This window comes from Columba livia, chromosome 2 (assembly GCF_036013475.1).
Source record: "Columba livia isolate bColLiv1 breed racing homer chromosome 2, bColLiv1.pat.W.v2, whole genome shotgun sequence".
Classification (NCBI taxonomy): Eukaryota; Metazoa; Chordata; class Aves; order Columbiformes; family Columbidae; genus Columba; species Columba livia.
In genome coordinates, this window is record NC_088603.1 from 99,308,720 (window position 1) to 99,331,130 (window position 22,411).

Below are 22,411 nucleotides of genomic sequence, written 5' to 3' on the forward strand. Positions count from 1 at the left end.
TAGCAGCTCACTTATTTGAACACAGACAAAGAGAAATCTGCCGCAGAGCAGTTCCTGCAGGACTGGAGGGAGGAAACAGCTGTCAACTATTTCTTGGATTACAGGGATAAACGTATTTCCAGCGACAGCTTTAGGCTATGTAACTCCAAAATGCTGAATACAATTCAAGGTATTCTTGTACCAAGAAAGGGGTCAAACTAGAAGGGTCTTATAGTCGAAAACTTAAATCTTCTCTGAAACAAGAAATGCGTCTTCTGGCATTATTACAGAATTCAGTAAGAGCCAAAATAAACAATACCATCACTTTCTTAGAGAGAATACAGAGTATGCTGGAGGTTTATTGAGTTTTGCTTTATCTAGGAAAGAAACCAGAAGACACTGTCTGCCTTTGTTAAGCCCTTGAATGGATGCCTTAATACAAATTTCAACCTGAATGAGCAGGGTACAAATTAACTAACTGTATAAGAAAAAAAGAATGAACTAGCTCCACAGAGATAAAGACGAAGCCAAGACAAGAGAATAACTTTCTTTGAGGGACAAGTTTTCTCATTCTGGTACTTTGAATGATCCCGCTAAACAGCAAATGTAGAAGTGTTTTACAGAACAAAAGAGGATGTAGCTTAATTTTCTCAGCAAGACATTCAATCCTGTGGATAAGAAAATAGTAACAAAATTGCTCAAAACTGGCAAGTTATGTATGGAAAGAGTGCATTGAAGAAAACAGATGGGATCCAGAAAAAGACAAGCATTATACAATTTATGGAAGGATCTGTGTGTTTTGCTTCCAGCTCTCTAGATGGGAATTCTATGACTGTAACCTCAGGGGAAGGAGCACAGGCTATTAACACAAGCAAGAAGGAAGAAATAAGCTCAGTCAGTGAGTCATAGCCACTACACAAACTTTGCCACACATCTGTGTTTCCCCATGCTGCTCTGAACTCTTGCCTCAGAGTCTTGCAATGGACAGAATGCCAAATATGAGTAGATCAAATTGTATTTTTCCACCCTAGGTTTCTTTTTCACCATGAAAAAGAACCCATTAGGGACTAGAGTTGGCACTTGCAGAGGAGCTGAACAGTGTCTCTGGGTCTAAAACTCTCTTACTGAAAGAGGCCTCCAGCCTGCAGAAATGAGCTTCTGTCTCCCCAGGGCTGTGCTGGAAATTCCAGGGGTAGATGGGAATAAAGCAAGCAAGTGGTCACTTTTAATATATCCCACCTGCTGTCTGAGCAGGCTGAGGCATGAGCCCTGCCCACGGGAGGAGGCAGGAGGTAAGGGCCTGCTGAACATTGATCCAACTGAGGGCTCACCCCAGGCTGCCAGCTTGGCCAAAATTCAGGTCCTTGGGCATCCAAACCAAAGGCTGCCCATTATGTGTTACATTTATTATCAGAAAATATAGGGAGAGTATTTTTGTCTTCAGAAATGAAGGCACAGAAAAGGGCTCAAAGCCTGTTTGCTGACAGAGCAGAAGAAACTAGATGTCTAACATAAGCTTCTGTCAAGTTGGTTTTCCCTTGACTTTTTGCCCCCACAGTCAGGAACTGCTGTGTAGCATGCAACAGCTGTTTTTCCACCTTCCTCACCACAGCTGGCCTGTGGTCAGCCCCCTCCTTGGCTGAGACAAACTAAGGATAAAGGCCATGTAGAGGGCATTGACGGTTTCCTTCTTTCCTCTCCTGGACACCCAAGTAGCACTGAAAACATCTCCTCAGCTGGGACATATGGAGCAGCCAAGCTTCCCCTTCCTCCAAAGGCACATAACCCACAGTCCCTTACCCTCTCTATACCTACATGTGCTCCATGCTCTCAGTACATGTAGGTGACAGCAAACAACCATCTTGTCCCCATGGAGCCTGTGATGGACACACTTTCAAAGCAGGGGAAATGCCAGTACTCTTGCAACCAGAGGCTCTGAGCCCAAAGTACACAACAATGTACTTTACGTGGAGCACTGGGTGCAGTTCTGAGCACCATAGTATAAAAAGGATATAAAGCTATTGGAGAGTGTTCAGAGGAAGACCACAAAATTGGTGAAGGGTTTGGAGGGGAAGCCGTATGAGGAGCAGTTAAAGTCACTTGGTTTGTTCAGCCTGGAGAAGAGGAGACTGAGGGGAGACCTCATGGTGGCTACAGCTTCCTCACAAGGGGAGGAGGAGGGGCAGGAACTGAGCTCTTCTCTCTGGCGACCAGTGACAGAACCCAAGGGAATGTCAGGAAGATGTGCCAGGGGAGGTTTAGGTTGGACATTAGGAAAAGGTTCTTCCCCCAGCGGGTGGTGGAGCACTGGAACAGGCTCCCCAGGGAGGTCTCACAGCCCCAAGCCTGGCAGTGTTCAAGAAGAGACTGGACAACGCCCTCAGACACATGGTGTGAACTGTGGGGTTGTCACATGCAGGGACAGGAGTTGGACTCAATGACCCTTGTGGGTCCCTTCCAACTCAGGACATTCTATGATTCTAAGACAAGCCATTTATCCAGTGTCTGTGAGACAATAAGAGAATAAAACTTACCTGGTTGGTCGTAGGATGCCCATGCTAGGTTTTCTCCACATTTTCCATTAGCAGACTCAGAGCTGTGTTTGAGGACCCTTGTGGTAGCCAGCTCTTCTGCATACCTAGCAAAGGAATCCACACATCAAGTCACAGGCCACAGCAAGCAGAGAGGAGAAGGTGCAGGAGAAAGGAGGAGGAGATGCAAGCAAGGAATTGTGCTGGAAGATGACAGTTTAAGCTAAGTTCCTCAGCTGAAAAGCCCTGAAGCCAGGGGTACTTTAAGCTTACATAAATCTAGGAGTTAGGCAAAGGGAAGGCCTAGAGGCCATTTTCTTTGTCTTTCACAAGCACCCGTGTCACTGTAGAGAAGGGCCTAGACCAGGGCTGTCAAACTCATTTTCACCAGGGGCCACACCAGCCTTGCAGTTGCCTTCAAACAGTCAAATGAAGAAGTAGTTACATTTATACAGTCCTAAAATTACATTCGGCCCTTTGAAGGCAACTGCGAGACTGATGTGGCCCCCCACTGAAAATTAGTTTGACACACCTGGCCTAGAAGAAATCAAAGGGCACATCTTTCCCCACCCTGTTCTGCCCAGCACCTGGACATCCACTGGCCATCCTTACCTGCAGCTGCTGGGGGAAGGGAAGTACCCAGCAATTGCTACAGGTGTCACCTCCCCACATTTCTAGGCCTCTCATGGAAGTAACTTAAATGTTCTTGATGAGATGGAAAAGAGACACAAGTGGGGATGGGATTAAAGCAAGTGTAAAAAAAACAAACTCACATTTACAAATGAAACAAAGTCAAATGCAACACAAGAGCAATGTGCCAGGTGACAGTAGAGAGAAGGGGACCACATGGAGAATCTGAGGCAACAACTGTGTACACCAACAAAGGGATAAGCAGTTCTGCTTCTACAGAAGTTGACGGGTCTGAGAGCACGGGTTGTATTTTATAATCTCAGGACAACAGGGTTAAGAAGAATATCATGTGTAAAAATAATTATTCTCTTTACTCAACATTGGAAAGGCTTCAGTACAGAGGCGGTGAAATTGGAAAGACCATTTGTTATTTCTCACAGCACAAGAAATAAGAGGCAACACATGAAATCATCAGGCCACAGATTTAGAAGTCAAGTAAGACACCACTTTTTCCACACTGCAGCAGAAGTCATCACCAAAAGATGACGCAGACACCAAGACACATACAGGTTTGAAAAAGAGCTACACGAATTTACTGGGCGGGCTGGGTGTGGGTAATCTTCAGGGTTTATTAAACAACAGCAACAAGAAAATGAGGATACAATCTACTGCTTAGGAAAAATATATTTTCCAGGAGAAATATGTAACTTTCAGGAGAAGACAATGGGGCAAAGAATCACCACATTTCTTTTGTCCTGCTACTCCTTCCCTAATCATGAATTACTGGCATCTGCCAGAGACAGGAAATTTGTCCAGCTGAACATTTTGGCCCAAGCCAGTACTTCAGTCACTAGGTTCTCCAAAAACAAAACAAAACCCCCCCAAAAAAAAAACAAAACAAAAAACCCCACACCAAACCGAACCTTGTTAGTTGTCAGTCTGCCAGATCCTGAACTAGAGGATTGACCTCATTAATGTTTATATATTTATAAAGGGTGTGTGTCACGAGGATGGAGCCAGGCTCTTCTCAGTGACAACCAATGGTAAGACAAGGGGTAATGGGTTCAAACTAGAACACAAGAGGTTCCATTTAAATTTGAGAAGAAACTTTTTCTCAGTGAGGGTGCCAGAGCACTGGAACAGGCTGCCCAGGGGGGTTGTGGAGTCTCCTACTCTGGAGACATTCAAAACCCACCTGGACACATTGCTGTGTAGCCTCATCTAGGTGTTCCTGCTGTGGCAGGGGGATTGGACTAGATGATCTTTCAAGGTCCCTTCCAATCCCTAACATTCTGTGATTCTGTGATCTGTAGTTGCTCCTTCATGCCCAATATCATTACAGTCCTCTAATTTTTCTCTTTGAGGATTCCCACAACCCAAGCAAGAGACAAGAATGGAACAAAGTACACATTGCACATGGACAAAGTTGCCAGGGATTTGAGACAAAGGGTGATTAATTCGCTCTCGCTCAGTCAGTTGAAAGCGGAGATTTGTGTCTGACATCATCACCCTATGCTTCATTACAGTCAGAGATAAACAGACACCTGCTGAGAGTGACTCATCTCATGCTAAGGCAGGGATCCAACAGTCAGTTCCTCTAACCTGTTGCAATTATTGGAACTGAAAAATAGTAGGAAACAGACCCTTTTCAACACAGATAGAGAAGCATGGAAAAGTACCCTGAGATACACCAGTCATGCATCAACAAAGACCTCAGATATACCTAATGAAAAGGTGAAGTTCTTTGAATTTAAGATTATGCAAAATCTGTCTTGCCAAATACGAGATTTCTTACATTTCACATCTTTTATTCAGGTCAAACCATTTCTGGTTCTTGTTGTCAACCAGTTTCACCAGACTCTGAACATGTCTCTTCTAATTCTTACAAGTTAAGTTACAGACCACAACCAAAAAAAGGCTTCCTATTGTTATTCATCATAGTGGGGAAAGTCAGCTGAGACCAGAGGACTGTTAGGAATTCCAGAAGGACCTAAAAATACTCAGCAAGGGCTGAGTGATAAATGTGGAGCAATGCATATTTGACAGAATAATCTGAACTATTCATACAAGTTGACTTGTTCAAACCAGCTGTAGCACTTTGGAGACACAAGTGTTATTGACAAGTTAATGTAATTTCTTCCTCATTGTGAGGCACCATGTAAAACAGAAACAAAACAAGCTTTTGAAGAACAGAAGGAAAACCCCAGAAGATTACAAAGGTATGTGGCTGAGTCACTGGCATTCCATCTCTTAGAAATACCATATCCAGTTACAATGATGTCTCAAGAAAAGAAAAAAGTTAAAATTAAATACAGAATCAGATTTTGCCTGACGCCAGAGGGCATGTCCACGCACCATGTGCATGGTGCATTGTACATCACAACCTGTGGTGGAGATCTCTGGTCTGGGAGAGCAGGAGCTGAAGCATCTGTGTGGCAGCACAGCACCAAGCTGGGACAGTAAATCAGGTTCTGGAAAGCCCACAGTCTTTCTGGCTCCCAGCCAGAGAGCACAGAGAAGTCCACATGGTTATGACAGAAAGCCTGACAGGAGATGAGATCTCACTTCTGCACTGATCAAACTGGCCACTATTTAGCTATTATGGAAAGACATTTATTTTCTGAACAGTTTAATCAGCATTTACTCCTTCGGGTATCTCGTCAGCCTGAAAAAAACTGAAGCTTTTCAAATCTACTTTGAAAAAGGTTGCTGTAAAGGTAAAGGAAATAATATGCTTGCTATGTCTACAGCAAAGAGGACAAGCAGTAACAGACTCACATTTCTGTAGGGAAGACCCAAGACAGCAGGAAGATGGATTCACTGTACACTGAACATACAGCACTGGATAAGAGGTAAGATGTGTCCCACCTGACAGTCTAGAGAACAACATATACTGATTTTGCTTTTGAGCCAGGGAGATAGACAATTTGATCTGAAATTACTTCCCTCTGATTCCATAGATTTTAGACCACTCTTCAATTCCTACCATGAAAAAGGTTATTTTCTCCACTATTTCAGCAGCAGTGGATATTCTCCTGCAGATGAGAACCCATCATCTGACAGAGGTGGTGGTAAAGCATGTTTTAGACAACTACCCTCTGCAGAGGATACACACCAGTGTAGACAGATGTATCCCCTGTCTGGAAAAAGGCACAAGAAAGATTTATACAGTTGTGACCACAGAAGTGCCCCTGTGAGCAGCTGGTGCTATGTGATGGAGAAAGACAGAATGACAAGAGCTGGGTAGGGAGACACAGAGTAGAGTCCCTCACTTTCCACCCAGTAAGTCTTCATTGAATATCAGCATGTCAAAAGGCAAATATTTTTTACACTATACACAGCCAAACCTAACAGAAAAAGTGTCACAAATCTCATCAGAGAAAAGAAAGGACTGAACGTACTGTTGAGCTCCTCTGTTTAACTTCTTGCAGAGTTTTAGTGGGGGGACTCCGTGTTTCTTCCTGTAGTCATTGTGTGCTTTCAAAACTTCTTCAGCAAATTGTTTGGAAGCTGAAATCACATAAAAAAAATTGGAAAGGTCTGTCAAACACAGACATCAGTGAAGACAGAAAAAGCATACCCTGTAGCTAAGATGCTGGTGCAGGCTGGACTGAAGAACAGACACACACCACCCTCATGACCTGGGAGCAAGATGAAACAAACCGTTAATGCTTTCTGTGTCCAGGAACTAACACTGAGAGACACTCCCAGTGGGATGGTACAGACACACTAAAGGCTGTAGAAAAATGCAAACGGTATTCCCATCCTCAACAGCAAGGTGATTTAAGGTTAATTTGGCTGGCTTTCATTTTAGGATTTCAGCATGTTGCATCACCACTGCAAAGTCTCAGAGTAAGCAACAAGTAGGTCCTTTGAGGCAATGCACTAAAAATGCAAATTATTGTCTCCGTATGCAAGAATTTTCTGTATTAGTCAAGACACCCCCTGAAGAAAACAAAGATAGTAAAATGTTTAGAACTATGCAAATACTTTGAACCATGCACCATTCTTTTTATTCATTATATAGTACAAATTAATAGAAAAAGAATTGTTAACAAACAGCAAGTGGTTAGGAAAGAAATGACTGCTGGGGATGATTCTTTCCCCTGTGCTAGGGTGTATTTGGTAAATATCTAAATTCCAAAGTTACTGCAAAGCTTTAAAAGAGCCCACGTTGTTACCCTGGTAAACTCCGCACTTTCAGCAGTGCAAGGCAGAGGACAAGCAACAAGTCACAGTGCAATTCACTTTGACAGCAATTTCATGTCACCTCCTTTTACGACTTTGCTGATTTTCACCAAGCTTCAGAGGAAGAAAAAAAAAAAAAAACCAACCTATGTCATTGGTCACTCTGTGGAATTTGCTGCTATAAAAGAAATTTGGAGCCTGAAACAGGGTATTGGGACAGTTAGAGAGGTATGGATAGCATCTTCAAAACAGAAGGACAGTTTTCACTTTGTCTTGCTGAAGCTTTTGAAGAGGTTGAGACATCTTAGAGTATTTGTCCTGCTTTCACTGTGACACAGGTTTCTACATTTATTAATGAGTCACCAGCTTCATTTCTGAATATCCTATTAGCACGACTATCACCATTTTCCTTGTAAGATATTTTGAAAGCCCAAATGTACCTCATGACTGGAAAGTGTTTCCTGTTATTACCTTAGATTTCTCAGCTTCCTCTCCCTACTTGATCCTAACAACTACAATCAATCATTCTCTCCGTTATTAGTGCATGCACTATTCTGCTGTTTGCAATGATGCATTGTCCCACAGTATAGCTGTCAGTTTGCATACACTGCTCTCATAATGTCTTCCTAAGGTGACTACCCAACCCATGCTCACGCTTTAGGCTGCTTTCAGAGTTCTCTCCAGTTTCCACAACAGCTCGAGGATAATATGGTAGCCTAAGGTAATCTCAATATCCAATGTAGACAGAAAGGCGTTACTGTTTCTTGCAGTACCTTAAGCCTTTCAAACACAGTCCAAAGTTGGGCTGACCTTTTCCAGACTAAAGTGTCACAGTGGACATATATCTAATATATTCTTCATCCACATGCTTTCAGCTTAGAGTTTTCGGTATCAAGTTGTTGGCATTAGACTGTTAACAATTCAGCAACAGGAACCCTTTTTGGTGAAATTAGATCTGCCCACCACCATTCTCCTCCTTTTAGGTTTTCCTTCAATTTTGTGTGTCACGGGTTGCACACCATCAGACCAATAAGGCATTTCCATCTCTGATGTTTAAGCAACACACACCCTTTTGCCTGTCTCATCACTCTTATTACCATCACTCACAGCTCACCGATTCCATCAAACCAGTGTCCTAAACCTCTCATCAGCTGCATGGCCTACTTGAAGGCATCTATCATAAGGTTACTGAGGAAAGCAGGGGTCTGTGCTTCCAGAATTTTAAGATAGACTGCAGATCAAACAAATGGAAATACTCAGCTTTGAAAGTTGCATCACATACTCCAGGCTGCACTTTTCTGCACAAGACCAGGTTGTGGCTGTTATCATCTAGACTTAATATCTCATCCGCTTAGCATTAAATGGTAGATAAACAACCTGACTGGAAAGTGTGAAAGTGTCTATTCAAATAAGTTGCCACCAATGACAATAGCAAACTAAAATTCTAAAAAAAGTTAAGTCAACTGAAATATAGGTTGTGTCAACTGTCAGTCTATCCATTATCAGAAGCACTGCATAATCCAGCTCTGTACTAACATTTTGCATTACAAAGACAAACACGATGAGGACAAAACAGAGTTTCTTCTAGCCATGGCAGGCACTGTTCTGCTGTCCCTAGAGAACCTCCATCCTGCCCTTCCCTCAAAGGTGGCTGCTATAGAAACACTTATCTATATCTACTGTGACTCAAGCTCATGTGTCAACCTCCCTCTCTGCACAGCTTCCCCTGTGCATGCTGATGTGTGGAGAGGGACACCCAACTGCTAAATGTATTTCAGATTTGTTTTGGAGGATATGTTAAGTTTTTCCATTTTACCAATGTTCCATACACTAGGGAGCCAGAAGTGAGAGTTAACAGGACCTTTCAGGCTCCCACCCAAATGGGGAAAGCTTCCCAAAGCTTTGGAGACGTACTTTTTTCCCTTCATGTACACTGCTTAAGCTGCTAGGAAAAATTATTTCCCACTGCCAGGAAGTTAGGTTTGGTCATGAATCATTACACAGCTTAACAAGTAAAACAACTCAAGTTATTAGATACAGTTGCTTGCTTCTCATTATTCAATTATTTACCTCCGCTTTGGATTCTTCTGGAACTTTGGCTAAGATAATTGCAGCACGAGACCATGAATTTCCAGGGCATGATGTGGTAAAAAAAACACCTTATAGGATTTTCAGTTTCACTGATCAACTTCGTGTGACCACACAAAACTAAGCAGAGGCATCTACATTAATTTTCCCCATCTTTTTCTGAGTATTCTGTTTCTCCATTCTCTTATTGCTTCTAAACAGTGCCAATCTACTCACTCCTTCTCAGGTGAAGAGCTCTTTATATCTGAATCCTTCCCACTTCTTATCTGAACCCTGTCTTCTCCTGCTCTGTTCTTCCCTTAGTTTGGACATAAGAAGAGAAGCGAGTTATCTGAAGACATCTTCCACACCACTAGCTGCTCTGTACCACATTTGAAGCTGTCACTGGTCTTGCAGAGCTGCAAGATGACGTGGGGAAAAGGTAACAGTAAAATATTCCACGAAACACAAACATAAAACCTAACCACCCAATACCTACACAGGATAAATGCTGTGGGTATCCCTCATGTCACTGCTCAGGGTGCACAACATTATATCAGGCATGCGCTTGACTAGCAAAAAAGGTATACTTCTTTCTGGCTAAGTGAGTCATGAAAGAGCACAGCATCCATTTCTACAAGTACCATTGTCTTCTCAGTGTCCTCTGTCCTACTGTTTATGGATTAATCTTCACTGGCAATTTTGTACTTTCTATACATACTATTTTTTTCTGTTTAGCCTTTGGATAATTAACATATAATGCAGTCAACAACAAATGGACCTCATGGAGAATCGGACACAGAAAAGTGTACCATTATGTCTGTATCAATCCCTCTTTGAACACAGGCCTCAACTCTTCACACAACGTGTACATTACAGGTAAATTGAGATAATGACCCCACCTTTCTATTTTGCCTCAAAATAAATAATTAGAAATGTCCTCATATAATATCTTGAGCAATGTATCTGAAGAAAGCTGCAAAATACACTTCAAAGGACCCACCCCTTTGAAAAGAGGTAAATGCAAAAGCCTGATACAAACAACCTTCAAAATGTGACTCATATTACCCAGGATATTGCACGTTACTTTCACACTCTTTCCTCCCCAGAACACAGGGAGAAACATGAGTTATCCAGGCACAAAGTAGCCAAGTGCCAGAATACATTGAGAAGACACAAATGCAAAGTGGACAGAAAGTACATGAAAAGCTAACAATTTAAACACCAAGTATGCCTCTGCTTTGATACTGAAATCCCTTCAGTCTCCCTTGGCACTGCAGAATCACTCTATCCTACTCTGACAGCAACAATGGGGTGTGGAATGAGAATAGAGCAAATACAACTTTTAATAAGCCCAACAGCTTAACGAAAAACGTCACTGGAGGCTTTAGGGAACTCCAAACTAATTACATCACAAAGTCCTTTGTTACTGTCCCAGACAGCTGAAGATGCCTCTATTTCCACAAACTTCTGCAAGTACATTAACAGACTGGAAACAAACAAAATTCCTGAGTACAAGCTATCTCAGCTTTTAATGATCACATTTTCATCTAGACTTTACTAAGAGACCTGACATATTTATGATTAGTAATAATTAGTGATAATCTTTATTCTTACTTGAAATGTAATTCTGTGGCAACTTGCCCTAGCTGAATCTTTTCCACTCTAAGAATAATGTTCCTTCAATGGAGAAGTGATAGATATTTAGTTGATGTCAGAAATATTAAGAGGACGATTATGCCTCTACTGCATTTTGTCTCAGGATGGTCTTATACTGGGTGGCCTCTGCAGTGCCACAAGGAGTGAATATTCCACGTTTCTTTCTTCATATATTTGACTGCACTTTCTTCCTTCCCATTTGGGACAGTAACATCTTCAAAGACTGGCCCAGCTATTCTCAAATATGTAATTTGGGAGCATGGATCTGACACTCCAATTCATGCATCACTTCCAGCCATAAAATCTGACTTCCTTCAGTGCTAAACTCCCCTGTTCTCTCAAAAAACTGGCTGATTGCTTGGAAACATACACAAGAAATGAAATCACCTATACATCCTGGAGGGAAGGAAAGAGAAAATTATACTATATTCAGAAAGCATTATATCCTGGGTGGAGTTTCTTAGATGTCTTTTACATCTCTCAACAAAGAGCTCAATATAGGGGCAACATCTCCATCTCATACAATAGGCATTTATGGGAGATATCATAATTGTTGGTAGACTATTTCCCTTCCAACCTGAATTATCCTATCACCCTACTAAAAGCTAGAAGAGAAAGTACAACTTAAAGGCATGAAAGGAATTGGGGTTTATAATTAGACATGAGTTTGAACGGGAATAGTTTCCTGGAACTTACTTGTGTTTATCGGACTGCTCAAAATAGTTTTCCTTTCAGCTCAGGAGATCCCTTTTCAGGGAGGAGATTCTCTGATGTCCTTCAGGATTTAGTTTTGCCTGAACTGTTCTTACACACCTGCAAAAAGCTGGGATAAGCTTCAGGACAACAGTAAGATGTCGGAGTTAATTGAATGTGATGGACAAACTCCACACTCATTATCTGGGTCTCATCTACAGCAAACTGGCAACTTAATAACCTTGCATTACCTGTGCCATATGACGTAACTCACTATTTTTCCCCATTTGAGGCATATTGCCGGAGAATATGAAGCTGTCGGTGTAATAAAACGTTTCAATGACATTAGTCATGTCACTATTTGATTGCAAATCCTATTCTTGCTCTAATAGACAGTGCTGATTACTTCCTCACTTAAGGCCTTTTATAAACTGTTAGGCAATTGACTGCCCTGATTAAAAAGGAACACCTGGTAAACTGGAAACTGCACAGCTCTGAGAGGCAGCAGAGCCTTCTGTGATTTAAGCCTTTAAAAAATAAAAGTAACACTCATCAGCAGTCTTGAGCACTGACAGAAGCAAGTTCTCCCTTTCATTGGAGGCAAGGGTTGGGGGAGAAGTTCTCTGCTTGCAGCCTCTCCTCCAAACATTCAGAACAACAAGCACGTCAATAAGGAGTCACTGCCATGAAGTGGTCATCTTGCATAAGGCTGGAACTGATTGACCATCATATCTAGGGAAGTCAGTGTTGGCTTTGCACAAGAGACAACCAAAAGCATTCTTTTTATTACTATTCTGCCATGGAGAACAACTAAATATTGTAATCATGGCACACACGCACGCAGACAACCCTTGTAGGCAGTTACTGTGTAAGCTGTTAACCCTTTTAAAAAGGCTAAGGAGACCCTCTCATTAGTAAGGCCTTGTATTACTGAATCTAATTGCCACACAATATCCAGAGTAAATTCACTTCAAAATACAAAGCCACAAGTGAGCTGTGTGTGTCAGAACTGACCACACTATGTAGCAGGAGAAGATTAATCTTCTCCATTTCTTCTCCTCCTCCCTCCTCAACATCATATTTTCTTAGAGTTTCTAATTACAGTAATTTCTGAAGAAAATAAGGTGCAATTGTATTCACTAAAGAATAACACCAGAAATCACAACTTCCCTACTATCAAATCTGAGCTTCAGCCATTAGGTTTTGATTCCACCTTACAACGTCTGCAAGACAGCAGCATGATACTATAATCTTCAGCAAGTACCCTGTTTCCCCAAAAATAAGACCTATCCTGAAAACAAGCCCTAGCATGACTTTTCAGGATTTTTGAGGATGCTTGAAATATAAGGCCTACCGCAAAAATAAGCCCTAGTTACAGTTCATAAAAAGTCAATTTAAATAGTGTCCAGGCAACTATACATGTAAAAAAGTAAAATTATTGGCAATAGAATGCAGCAGGACAGATGTGACAAATGTGACAGAATGTGATGACATGACTATACCTGAATCAATGTTGATTTTTTTTTTTTCAAGAATAAATGTAGATTGTTGTTCATGGAAAAATAAGACATCCCCTGAAAATAAGCCCTAACAACACATCTTTTGGAGCACAAATTCATATAAGACCCTGTCTTATTTTCAGAGAAACAGAATAACAACTCTTTTAAGCCTTCTGTGAGTCACTTGCTTGTCTAACTTGAGCAATTTTTGCTGGCCACTTATTCATATTTCGGATCCTGCACATTCTTGTGCTCTGTGGATGGGCAGCAATAAAGACAACCTTGTTGGGAGCTGGTGCCAAGTCCATTTTGCATAGGACTGTTAGCTGTCTGGTGCCAACTGAAGTCTTGCCAAGTGAAGAAATTTGCTAAGAACCATCCCACTTCTCCTGGGATACTATCTGCCATTTGATACCTCTACCATTTATGTTCTATCATTGCTTGTGGTAACCATACCTGAACCAGTTTTTAGCTCATTAGCTCAAAAACCCTCCCATCTTGATTTTCTGCCAAGTACATCCAGGCTAACTGGGGCAATGATCAAAATATGTTTATTTATGCACTTCCCTGGGGCATGGAAATACAGCCATGCACATTTCTTCTGATCACTGAGGTGTAAACTCACCTATCCAGTACTTCAGACCAGGCAGGGAGACACAGGAAGCTTTCTTTGCCCATATTTATTATCGGTTACATAATCTCATTCTCATCCCCCTGCTAAACAGGTTAAACCCCAGTTTTCATACCTCAAAACTTTGATAAACACAGTCTTTATTTCATAGAATAGTTTGGGTTGGAAAGGACCTTCAAAGGTCATCTAGTCCAACCCCCTGCCATGAGCAGGGACATCTTCAACTAGATCAGGTTGCTCAGAGCCCCGTCCAGCCTGGCCTGGAATGTCTCCAGGGATGGGGCATCTACCGCCTCTCTGGGCAACCTGGGCCAGTGTTTTATCACCCTCATCATATTTTTTCCTTATACCTTGTCTGAATTTAATATATTTAAAGGATCAAATAGGCATACTACCCCCACACCACCCCCTGGAAGGTAAAACTCCACCTAAACCCCAAAATCTTTAAACCTCTTTATTTCAATGTTCCTTCTGCAGCTCCTGTTGGTTACTCACTGGCCCAGCGCTTGGGAGCCAAAGAATAAAAGAGACTGCAGTGTACACTTATACCTGGGGACTGCAGTTCCAAAGGGAAGCCCTTTGCATCTCTCCAGAAAGCCACTGCTACAACACTGTCATGGCCAATTCCTCCTGTGACCTGCCAGAGGGGCAGTCCAGGGGAATATACTCCTCCTCACAGTCATAAGTCCTCATACAATGGAGCTGCAGAAGCTACAGGAGAACTATCAAAGTATAAATATCAGGAAACACTTTTCCATTATTAGGGTGACCAAGCACTGGCACAGGTTGCCCAGAGAGGTTGCGGAGTCTCTATCCTTGGAGATATTCCAAAGCCATCTGAACACAGTCCTGGGCAAACAGCTTAGGCGGCCCTGCTTAAGCAGAGGAGTTGGACCAATACCTCTGGAGGCCTCTTCCCACCTCAGCCATTCTGTGATTCTAAGCTGAGAGATCTATTTTAGTAATAGGTCTTCATAAGGGAAAATTCAAGAACGGGTTACACCCTACCACAGTTCACCTCAAGTAACTTTTTGTGGATCACTTACTAAGTGCCCAACATGTTACAATGGCCCACAAAATTTACAAGTGTGACAAACAAACACACAGGGTAAAATTAAGCACTTATTGAGTAACTTCTTCCCATCTCCCTGTCACAAACTATCATCAGAGCTGTCTTATGGAAAACAGTCACCCTGCCTCCCTTTATTTACATTTACAAGAGGGTATGGAGACTTCAGCAACACGTGCAACCCCATTTCAGCTTTGTGACACACAGGTGTCACAGAATCACAGAATGTTAGGGACTGGAAGGGACCTCAAAAGATCATCTAGTCCAATCCCCCCATCAGAGCAGGAACACCTAGATGAGGTTACACAGGAAGGCATCCAGGCAGGTTTTGAATGTCTCCAGAGAAGGAGACTCCACAACCTCCCTGGGCAGCCTGTTCCAGTGCTCTGGCACCCTCACTGAGAAGAAGTTTCTTCTCATATTTAAGTGGAACCTCTTGTGTTCCAGTTTCAACCTGTTACCCCTTGTCTTACCATTGGTTGTCACCAAGAAGAGCCTGGCTCCATCCTCGTGACACTCACCCTTTACGTATTTGTAAACATTAATAAGGTCACCCCTCAGTCTCCTCCGAGCTAAAGAGCCCCAGCTCCCTCAGCCTTTCCTCATAAGGGAGATGCTCCACTCCATTAATCATCTTTGTTGCCCTGCACTGGACTCTCTCCAGCAGTTCCCTGTCCTTCTTGAACTGAGGGACAGCCTTTATGATCTGAGTTAGAAGATGGGCCCCAAAACACCGCACCTGCAATGGTGGCATAGCAAAGCTCCAGAAGGACGGTTAACTTACCATTTCACACAGCTCTGCAACAATCACGCTTAAAGCTGAGACCAGGCGAAGCCCACATTACCTCTGTTCAAAGCCAAGATTTGCTCTGGTAACTCAGTTCAGCCAACTTTAAATTATACTAAAAATGTTTGTGCTGGCCTTAAACAGGCCCATATTGTCTTTCTCCACAACACCCCAGACTACTATGGTCTTCTCACACCTGCTGGCCCAGGAACCAGTTCTGAACCTGAGCTGCTGGCCACTCCTCTGGCCTCACCTCGCCCCCCTCTGCAGGGCCACCCAGCCCAGCTCTGGCAGAGCTACTGGTCAGACCTTCAAAGACTGGGCAGAACTTGCTCACATCTGCCTGTAAAAACATAACACAGATATGCTCCAGCTAATCTTTCGGAGAACAGCGTGCCCTCAACCAAAATACTGACCTGAAATAGCCTTCCGGCCTGTTGAGATATGTGATACACACAAAGCAGTTAGGATCAAGAGACTCATTTTCTCATACTTTTTGTTCTTGCACATAGTGCAGCATCTAAGGCAAATTCAAACCTACACAAGATGGATACTATCACCTGCACTAATAGAAAAATAAGTGTTTTAATGTTTCTACTGAATTCCATTAAAAAGAGCTCTCTTCCTGCTTAACTTGGAGATTTTTTCTGTCTATTTTTTATTTTAGAAAGATTTCTTGGAAGGTTCAGAATGAAGAGCTGATGCTTTTTGATGCGCAGCTCTGTGTCATGGGAAACCTTAGTAGGTATCTCAGTTACTACAGACCACCACATTCCATCCTGTTCTTCGTGAAACCTCGATACTTGCTTTGGCATTTATCTGCTTTGAGCATGAGGCGCTACGACTACTAATCTACTAGTCAACAGGAGTAACTACTGTTGCGCAGGATGGTCCCTGCATTCTACTCCTCTCTCCCACTGAAACCCCAATGGTTCAACAGACAGGTAAAAACTGGGCCCAGAACACTGCTTGCCAAAGACCGACACCTTCCTGGCAGATTTTTCTCTATTTGCCATTTACTGAACTTGAACCAAGTAATCAGTGCCTTCTGTAGGCAAAAACTGGAGAAGTGTGGGGGTTCTAACTTGATTTTTGAAAGGCCCTTTTCCCACCACACCTCCATTTCAGTTCTGGTGTAAAGAGAAACAGCCAGAAACTTGTTTTAACAACAAGTTCTGCAAATACCCTGCTGTTACCAAACACGAATGCTCGGTTGCTAGCAGTTCAGACCCATTCATTTCCTCTCTCCCCACCAGTCCCGTAAAGCCAGCCAACACGAAAACACCTTGTCATTTTGGCAGCTTGTACCGCATTCCTCAAAAAGCAAACAGGTCACTTCTCCAGTATGCTTGTACTTTTTTGTTATGACCTGCTACAGCTGCCTCCTATCAAGATGCTAAAGTGCAAGTTTGCACTTCAGATCAGCTGAAGCTGCAGTTCACTCTGCAAAAAACCACAACAGTCCTTCTAATTGTGCTGCAAAGGTGCATCGCAAGGGTTAAAACTAGCACATGCTTCTAAGGAAGATTAAAACCTGCATGGAAAAACTGCACTGAGTTTAGTTCCTGGCTCTTTTCTTTTTGTCAAACCCCCTTCTCGGCCCTTATTTTTGTACTGACTCAACAAGCGGCACAGCGGGTAACTCCCAGCCTTTTTCCTGGAGTCCCACCCACATTTGCAGAAGAGGGGAGGGGGGAGAAAGGGGAAGAACATGAAAGAAAAGAAAAATAAAACCAAACGCTATAAAAAGATAGCTGGTATTTACTGAGCATGTCCTTGTCTTTGTCTGATAGCGCCTGCACCCATCAGCCAGAAGAAACAAGGCAATTCCCCAGCCTGGTTTTTAGGGAGTGAGCGGGGCAAGCTCCCTTCCCCCGCCAGGCAGGGCTGGAGGAGAAGCGGAAGAAATGAGACTTCTGGCAGGCTTTTTTCTCCCCTCATCCCAGCCTTTTTTGGAGACTCCCACACTGCAGCAGAACCACCTGCTCTCCAGAACAGAGAAGTGGAGGCAGCAACCAGCTGCTTCCCCCAGCATCGCCCGCAGCTGCTGGCATGGAGGGAGGGAGGGATATCCCCTCTGGGGCCAGGGCTGCCCGCAGGACCCTGGCTTCTGACCCGACACAGCTGTGAGGAGGTCAGAGACCACCCGACACGGCAACCTGAGCAACAGCTCACCATCACCTCATTTCCTGCAGAAAATACTTACCCAGGTCTTTTAGTTTTGGGATCTGCAGGGAAGGGAGCCTGCAGCACCTAATGCTAATCCTAATAATCCTAATGCTGCTCAAAAAGAGAAGACCAGGGGGAGGGAAGAAAGGGTCCCTGTGTTTGGCTTAGGTATTTGCAGGAGTTGTCACCATGGGAGGTGTTTGAACCTGATGAGGGAGTTTCAGTATGAATTTAGATTCAGCAGCCTGCAGTTTCCAAGGAAGAAAGCTGAGTCAGAGGTACCCGTGTCTTCCAATGCTCAGCTCTGTTTGACAAAGCAAAACCAATGCTCAGTCTCTAGCTCTGGTACTTGCAAAGAACATCACTTCAAATATAATCCAACAGCTAGTAACAACACATCATTAGAGAGCTTTTGTCAAAGAACTGAGATTTTCAACAGCAGGATTTCTTTGCCTGGGAATACTTGGGCCTCAAGATAGGTTAACCAAAGATAGAAAGTTAAAGAAACTGAAGACATTTTTTCTAAAATAGTGGCCCCACTTTATATGAATTAGAGCATCCTTAAATTTATACTTGCATGTAATCTCCACCTTCATCTTTCTGATCCAGAAGATGAGCAAGCGCTCTATTTGGAAGTCAGACAAATCCCAACCTGTTACATTTCCATGCATCCTAGTACAGAGAAACCTGCCTCAAGAGTGTCCTCAAGAGTCCTACAGCGGGAATATGAGGTATTTTACACAAAACAGAGGAAGTGATACTCTTAAAAAATAGCTGCTCTCCCGCATTCAAAGGCAAACCACACTGAATGATCTCAGACAGGAATTTAAAGACTCCATTGCTCTGGAAAGGGCAGATGGGATTTAGTCAATAAACCAATTGTCAGGACAGGATCTCCATTTTATGATTCATCTAAAAATACCACACGCAGCTCAAAGACAGTAACTGGGACCCAGTTTACCATTGATTTGAAAAGCGTGACACAAGTGACAAAACATTTTTAACATGTACTTAGATCTCGAGCTCTATTTGTATAACTACTTAGGGATGCAAACAATACTCAAGCTTTGGCAAAAGCACTTTCTGGTCTGTCATTGCTCCTAAGAGTGGAGCAACCAACTAATGCGCAGTAATAAATGTGCAGGAAATAACAAAGACGGTAATTGCCTTCTGGCTGTATTAGCAATTTGCAAACAGAGACAGTGCAGATAGTAAAACAAGAGGAGATTTTAATCCTTTTGGGGTTGGGAAGTGCACACTGGAATATCTCTACCGCTTTTTTCCAATTACCTTTGCTAATGTAATATACAGCCACTACACTTTTCTGGTATTTGTACTTTTTTATGCTATTAGCAAGGAAGTGCTGAATTTGATACTTTTAAGTGACTACAGTTACTTAAATTGTGGTAAGGTTATTTACTAAATCCCAGTCCACATGCAGCTTCCAGGACACAGGGCCAAAACCACACACTGGCAGCTATATGGTGCTTCTCCTGGACTGGGTTTCACACCAGTAAACCATTTACAGTCACACTTGCAGACAGCTCTGATCTCATCTACAATGCTGACCTTTAAAAAATAAAAAGGAAAAAACCTCAACACATCTGTGCTGAGGCCCCTTAAATCGTTACCCACTTGAGTATCTTCCTCAAGTTTCTCTGGAAGAGACCTGCGGTTTTGAGTGAATTAAGTACTAGGTTTTGCCGAGTCTGTCCCACACATGCTGTTTACCCACAGGACAAACAGACAATATGCTGCCAGGCTCTGATTTGTCACAGAAATAACATCCTAACCACAAGAACAAAAATAAACCATCCAGTTTCGCAGCCGTTTCAGCAGATCAGCACAGGTTTTCACTCAAACAGGACAAAGATGGACAGAGTCCCAGACATGAGCACTCTCTTCATAAGGTCTCCAGTCCTTGGCAGCTTCGGAGGAGTCTCCTCCAGCCGAGACTGTCGGGGCAGGACACACAGACAGCTGGCAGCGGTGGGGAAAGGACCAACAACACAGCCAGCAGCAGGGGGAAGCTTCACACATTTCTGCACAGCTGGGGAGAGACTTAGGACCCCAGCAAGGCTCGCCTTGGTTAAACAGAAAACGCATCTGAAATCTGAACCCTCCCAACAGGAAGGCTGAGGAAAAGCTTCCCCCCGCTACCCTCTCAAAGCATCCTGCTGCCTGTCTACAAGGCAGGTAAGTTTTGTCAGACAGCTAGACAAAAGATAATTTTAAAGCTATAAGGATTACAATTATTCCACACAGCAAAGCTGCTCTAAGTTACAAAATGTAAGTTGTATATAAAATACAACTACTCGCGCCGGTTAGGGAGGGGGTACTGTTTTCATAGCTTTTTTAATCTAACCCTGTGTCAGGGAGAAAGCTCCTCCCAGGCTGTACCATGCACAAATGAAAGAAGCTTTCTCGGAGGAAACCCACTAACGCTCCAGCAATGCTTTCCGAGCACAAAGCCAGGCACGGACGTTGTAAGAATACACAGCCAAATGTACGGAGGCATTTGCTCACCTGATTTTCCCATGATCAAGTGGTGGTGATGTTTGTTTTTTTGTTGTTTTGGGTGTTTTTTTTTCCAGATTTCACCTGATGCCTCCTCTCTCGATGCGGTTTCACTGTTTAGTGCCGGGGACGAAGCGTTCGCAATTTCAGCCCAACTTCTTCAGTCGCCTGTGACCGCTGCTCGAGGAAACTCAGCAGCATGAACCCGTTACCGCCCCTTCTTCAGCACTGGAGTCAGCCTGCCCACGCCTTATAAGGCATAGGGACACCGCTTTTTTTTTTCTTAAAAAGATCCCGTTTAGGGTCAGGAGCTATTTATCCACAGTAACCAAGCAGCTCCAAAACACCATATGGTTTTACATACCAATTAAGCTTAGTAATCGCGGCTGTTTTCTGATAAGAGGAGGCTGCGAAAATAAATTCTGCTGACAAATAATTCTGCTTCTGCAGCAGGCATGATCCATGAGGTTAATTCATACAGCTAAAACTTGTTAAAGTTTTACCCAGTTACTGTATGTAAAGTTGAAACAGGCAAGTGATAAAACATGTCAAAGTACAACTACATCTTATGTCTAAAATAAAAAAACTTTCTGGACTGTTATGACATAATCTGTAGAAGTTCTTAGGAAAATGCAGTGTAAGATTTTGCAGGTTAAAGAGGAACTGTGCTGCTGGTGTATTTCTGTGAAACGAGCTGGATGGGCGTGTGCCTCGTTTAATCTGTACAACCACACTGTACCACTGTTATCTTCACACTACATCAAAATACCTCAAGCTAATCTGGCAAATATTAACTACTTCAACTACGCTGAACAAGATGCTTTGATTTAACTTCAGAAGTGCTGCGTCTCTCCAAACAATAATTCAGTGACGTGCTTCCAACTTTCATCTTTTCATCATCACACAAAATCATCTGAGGTTAACGCTTCCCAATTTTTTTTACAACGCCTTTCAAAATTTCGAAGTTCTGCTTGGTTTTGTGCCAAGTCTGCTGGCTCAGCAGGTTTTAATGATTCTTTACCTACCGCTGGAGGCTGAGTTCCATTAAAAGAACAGAAAACTCAGAAATAAAGTGTTTTTTTTTTTCTTTTCTTTTTCTCTTAAAACACGTAGCAGCAGCAGATGGGGAAGACAACATCCCTTCACTGACACACTGCTCTTCCTGAGACTGCTTCACTGGCGAAGCTAAAACACCAGCCAGGGGGGTGTCACCATCTAATCATCGATGGGATCACTAAGAAGAGGGACGGGGGAAATCGATCACCATCCGGCAGAGGAAACCACAGGGTGTGAGATCACACTTACCCTCCCTTAGCTGGTCACAGGGCGAGCAGCAGAGCAGGAGGAAGAAGCCAAAGAAGGTGCAGAAGGAAATGCCCTCCTGCTCCCTCTGCCATGAATGGCAGCAGTTGGCAGAGGATCAGGGTGGGGAGCTGGAGCTGGTACTATCACAGCCCTTTATCTGGAGGCAAAAGCCACTGTTTTGTTTGCTTGCAGCAGTGAACAAACCATGGGCCAGTCCTTGAACCCTCACCTTTAAAAATGCTCTGCTAAACTTGAAATACTGGGCTGTACTACTCCTAGGACACACATCAATGCTCAGCAGTACCCCGTGCCACCCTATGGCTGTGACAAAAAGGGAATTTACATTTGCGTGACTTGGACTCTCTAGTATTTGAAATGTTCATTTATATACTCACAAGTGATTGCTATATTTTGTACTGTTTGTGCTTTAGATCTTTATAACATCCAGCTGCATTACAAAATGACATCCCCTCAGGACTTGAACTGCTACTAAGAAAACAGCATCAAGATCTTCAAAAATGACCAGAGACACCTGCATGTGATTTTCACTGTGTAACTTCAGAAAGAGGTTTCTCTGATCTGGCAAAAGTCCATTGTTACCTATAGGGGAAAAAAAAATGGTGCTTTTTCTGATCAGAAAACAAGGAAATCAAAATTACTGCTCAGGCATGAAATGTGAAAAGTATC

At 43.0% G+C, this 22,411-nt stretch overlaps 1 protein-coding gene across 1 annotated transcript in view; it reads right to left on the bottom strand.

Moving 5' to 3' along the window:
- Positions 1 to 21,371, bottom strand: part of GLIPR2 (GLI pathogenesis related 2) — a 29,925-nt gene extending 8,554 nt beyond the window's left edge. The window contains exons 1-3 of the mRNA XM_005509818.4: positions 20,429 to 21,371; positions 6,542 to 6,650; positions 2,514 to 2,617 (exon numbers count right to left, since the gene is read on the bottom strand). Of these exons, the coding sequence (XP_005509875.1) occupies positions 2,514 to 2,617; positions 6,542 to 6,650; positions 20,429 to 20,441 (226 nt within the window). The 5' untranslated portion in view covers positions 20,442 to 21,371. The remainder of the gene's footprint in view (positions 1 to 2,513; positions 2,618 to 6,541; positions 6,651 to 20,428) is intronic.
- Between the last annotated feature and the right edge of the window lie 1,040 nt (positions 21,372 to 22,411).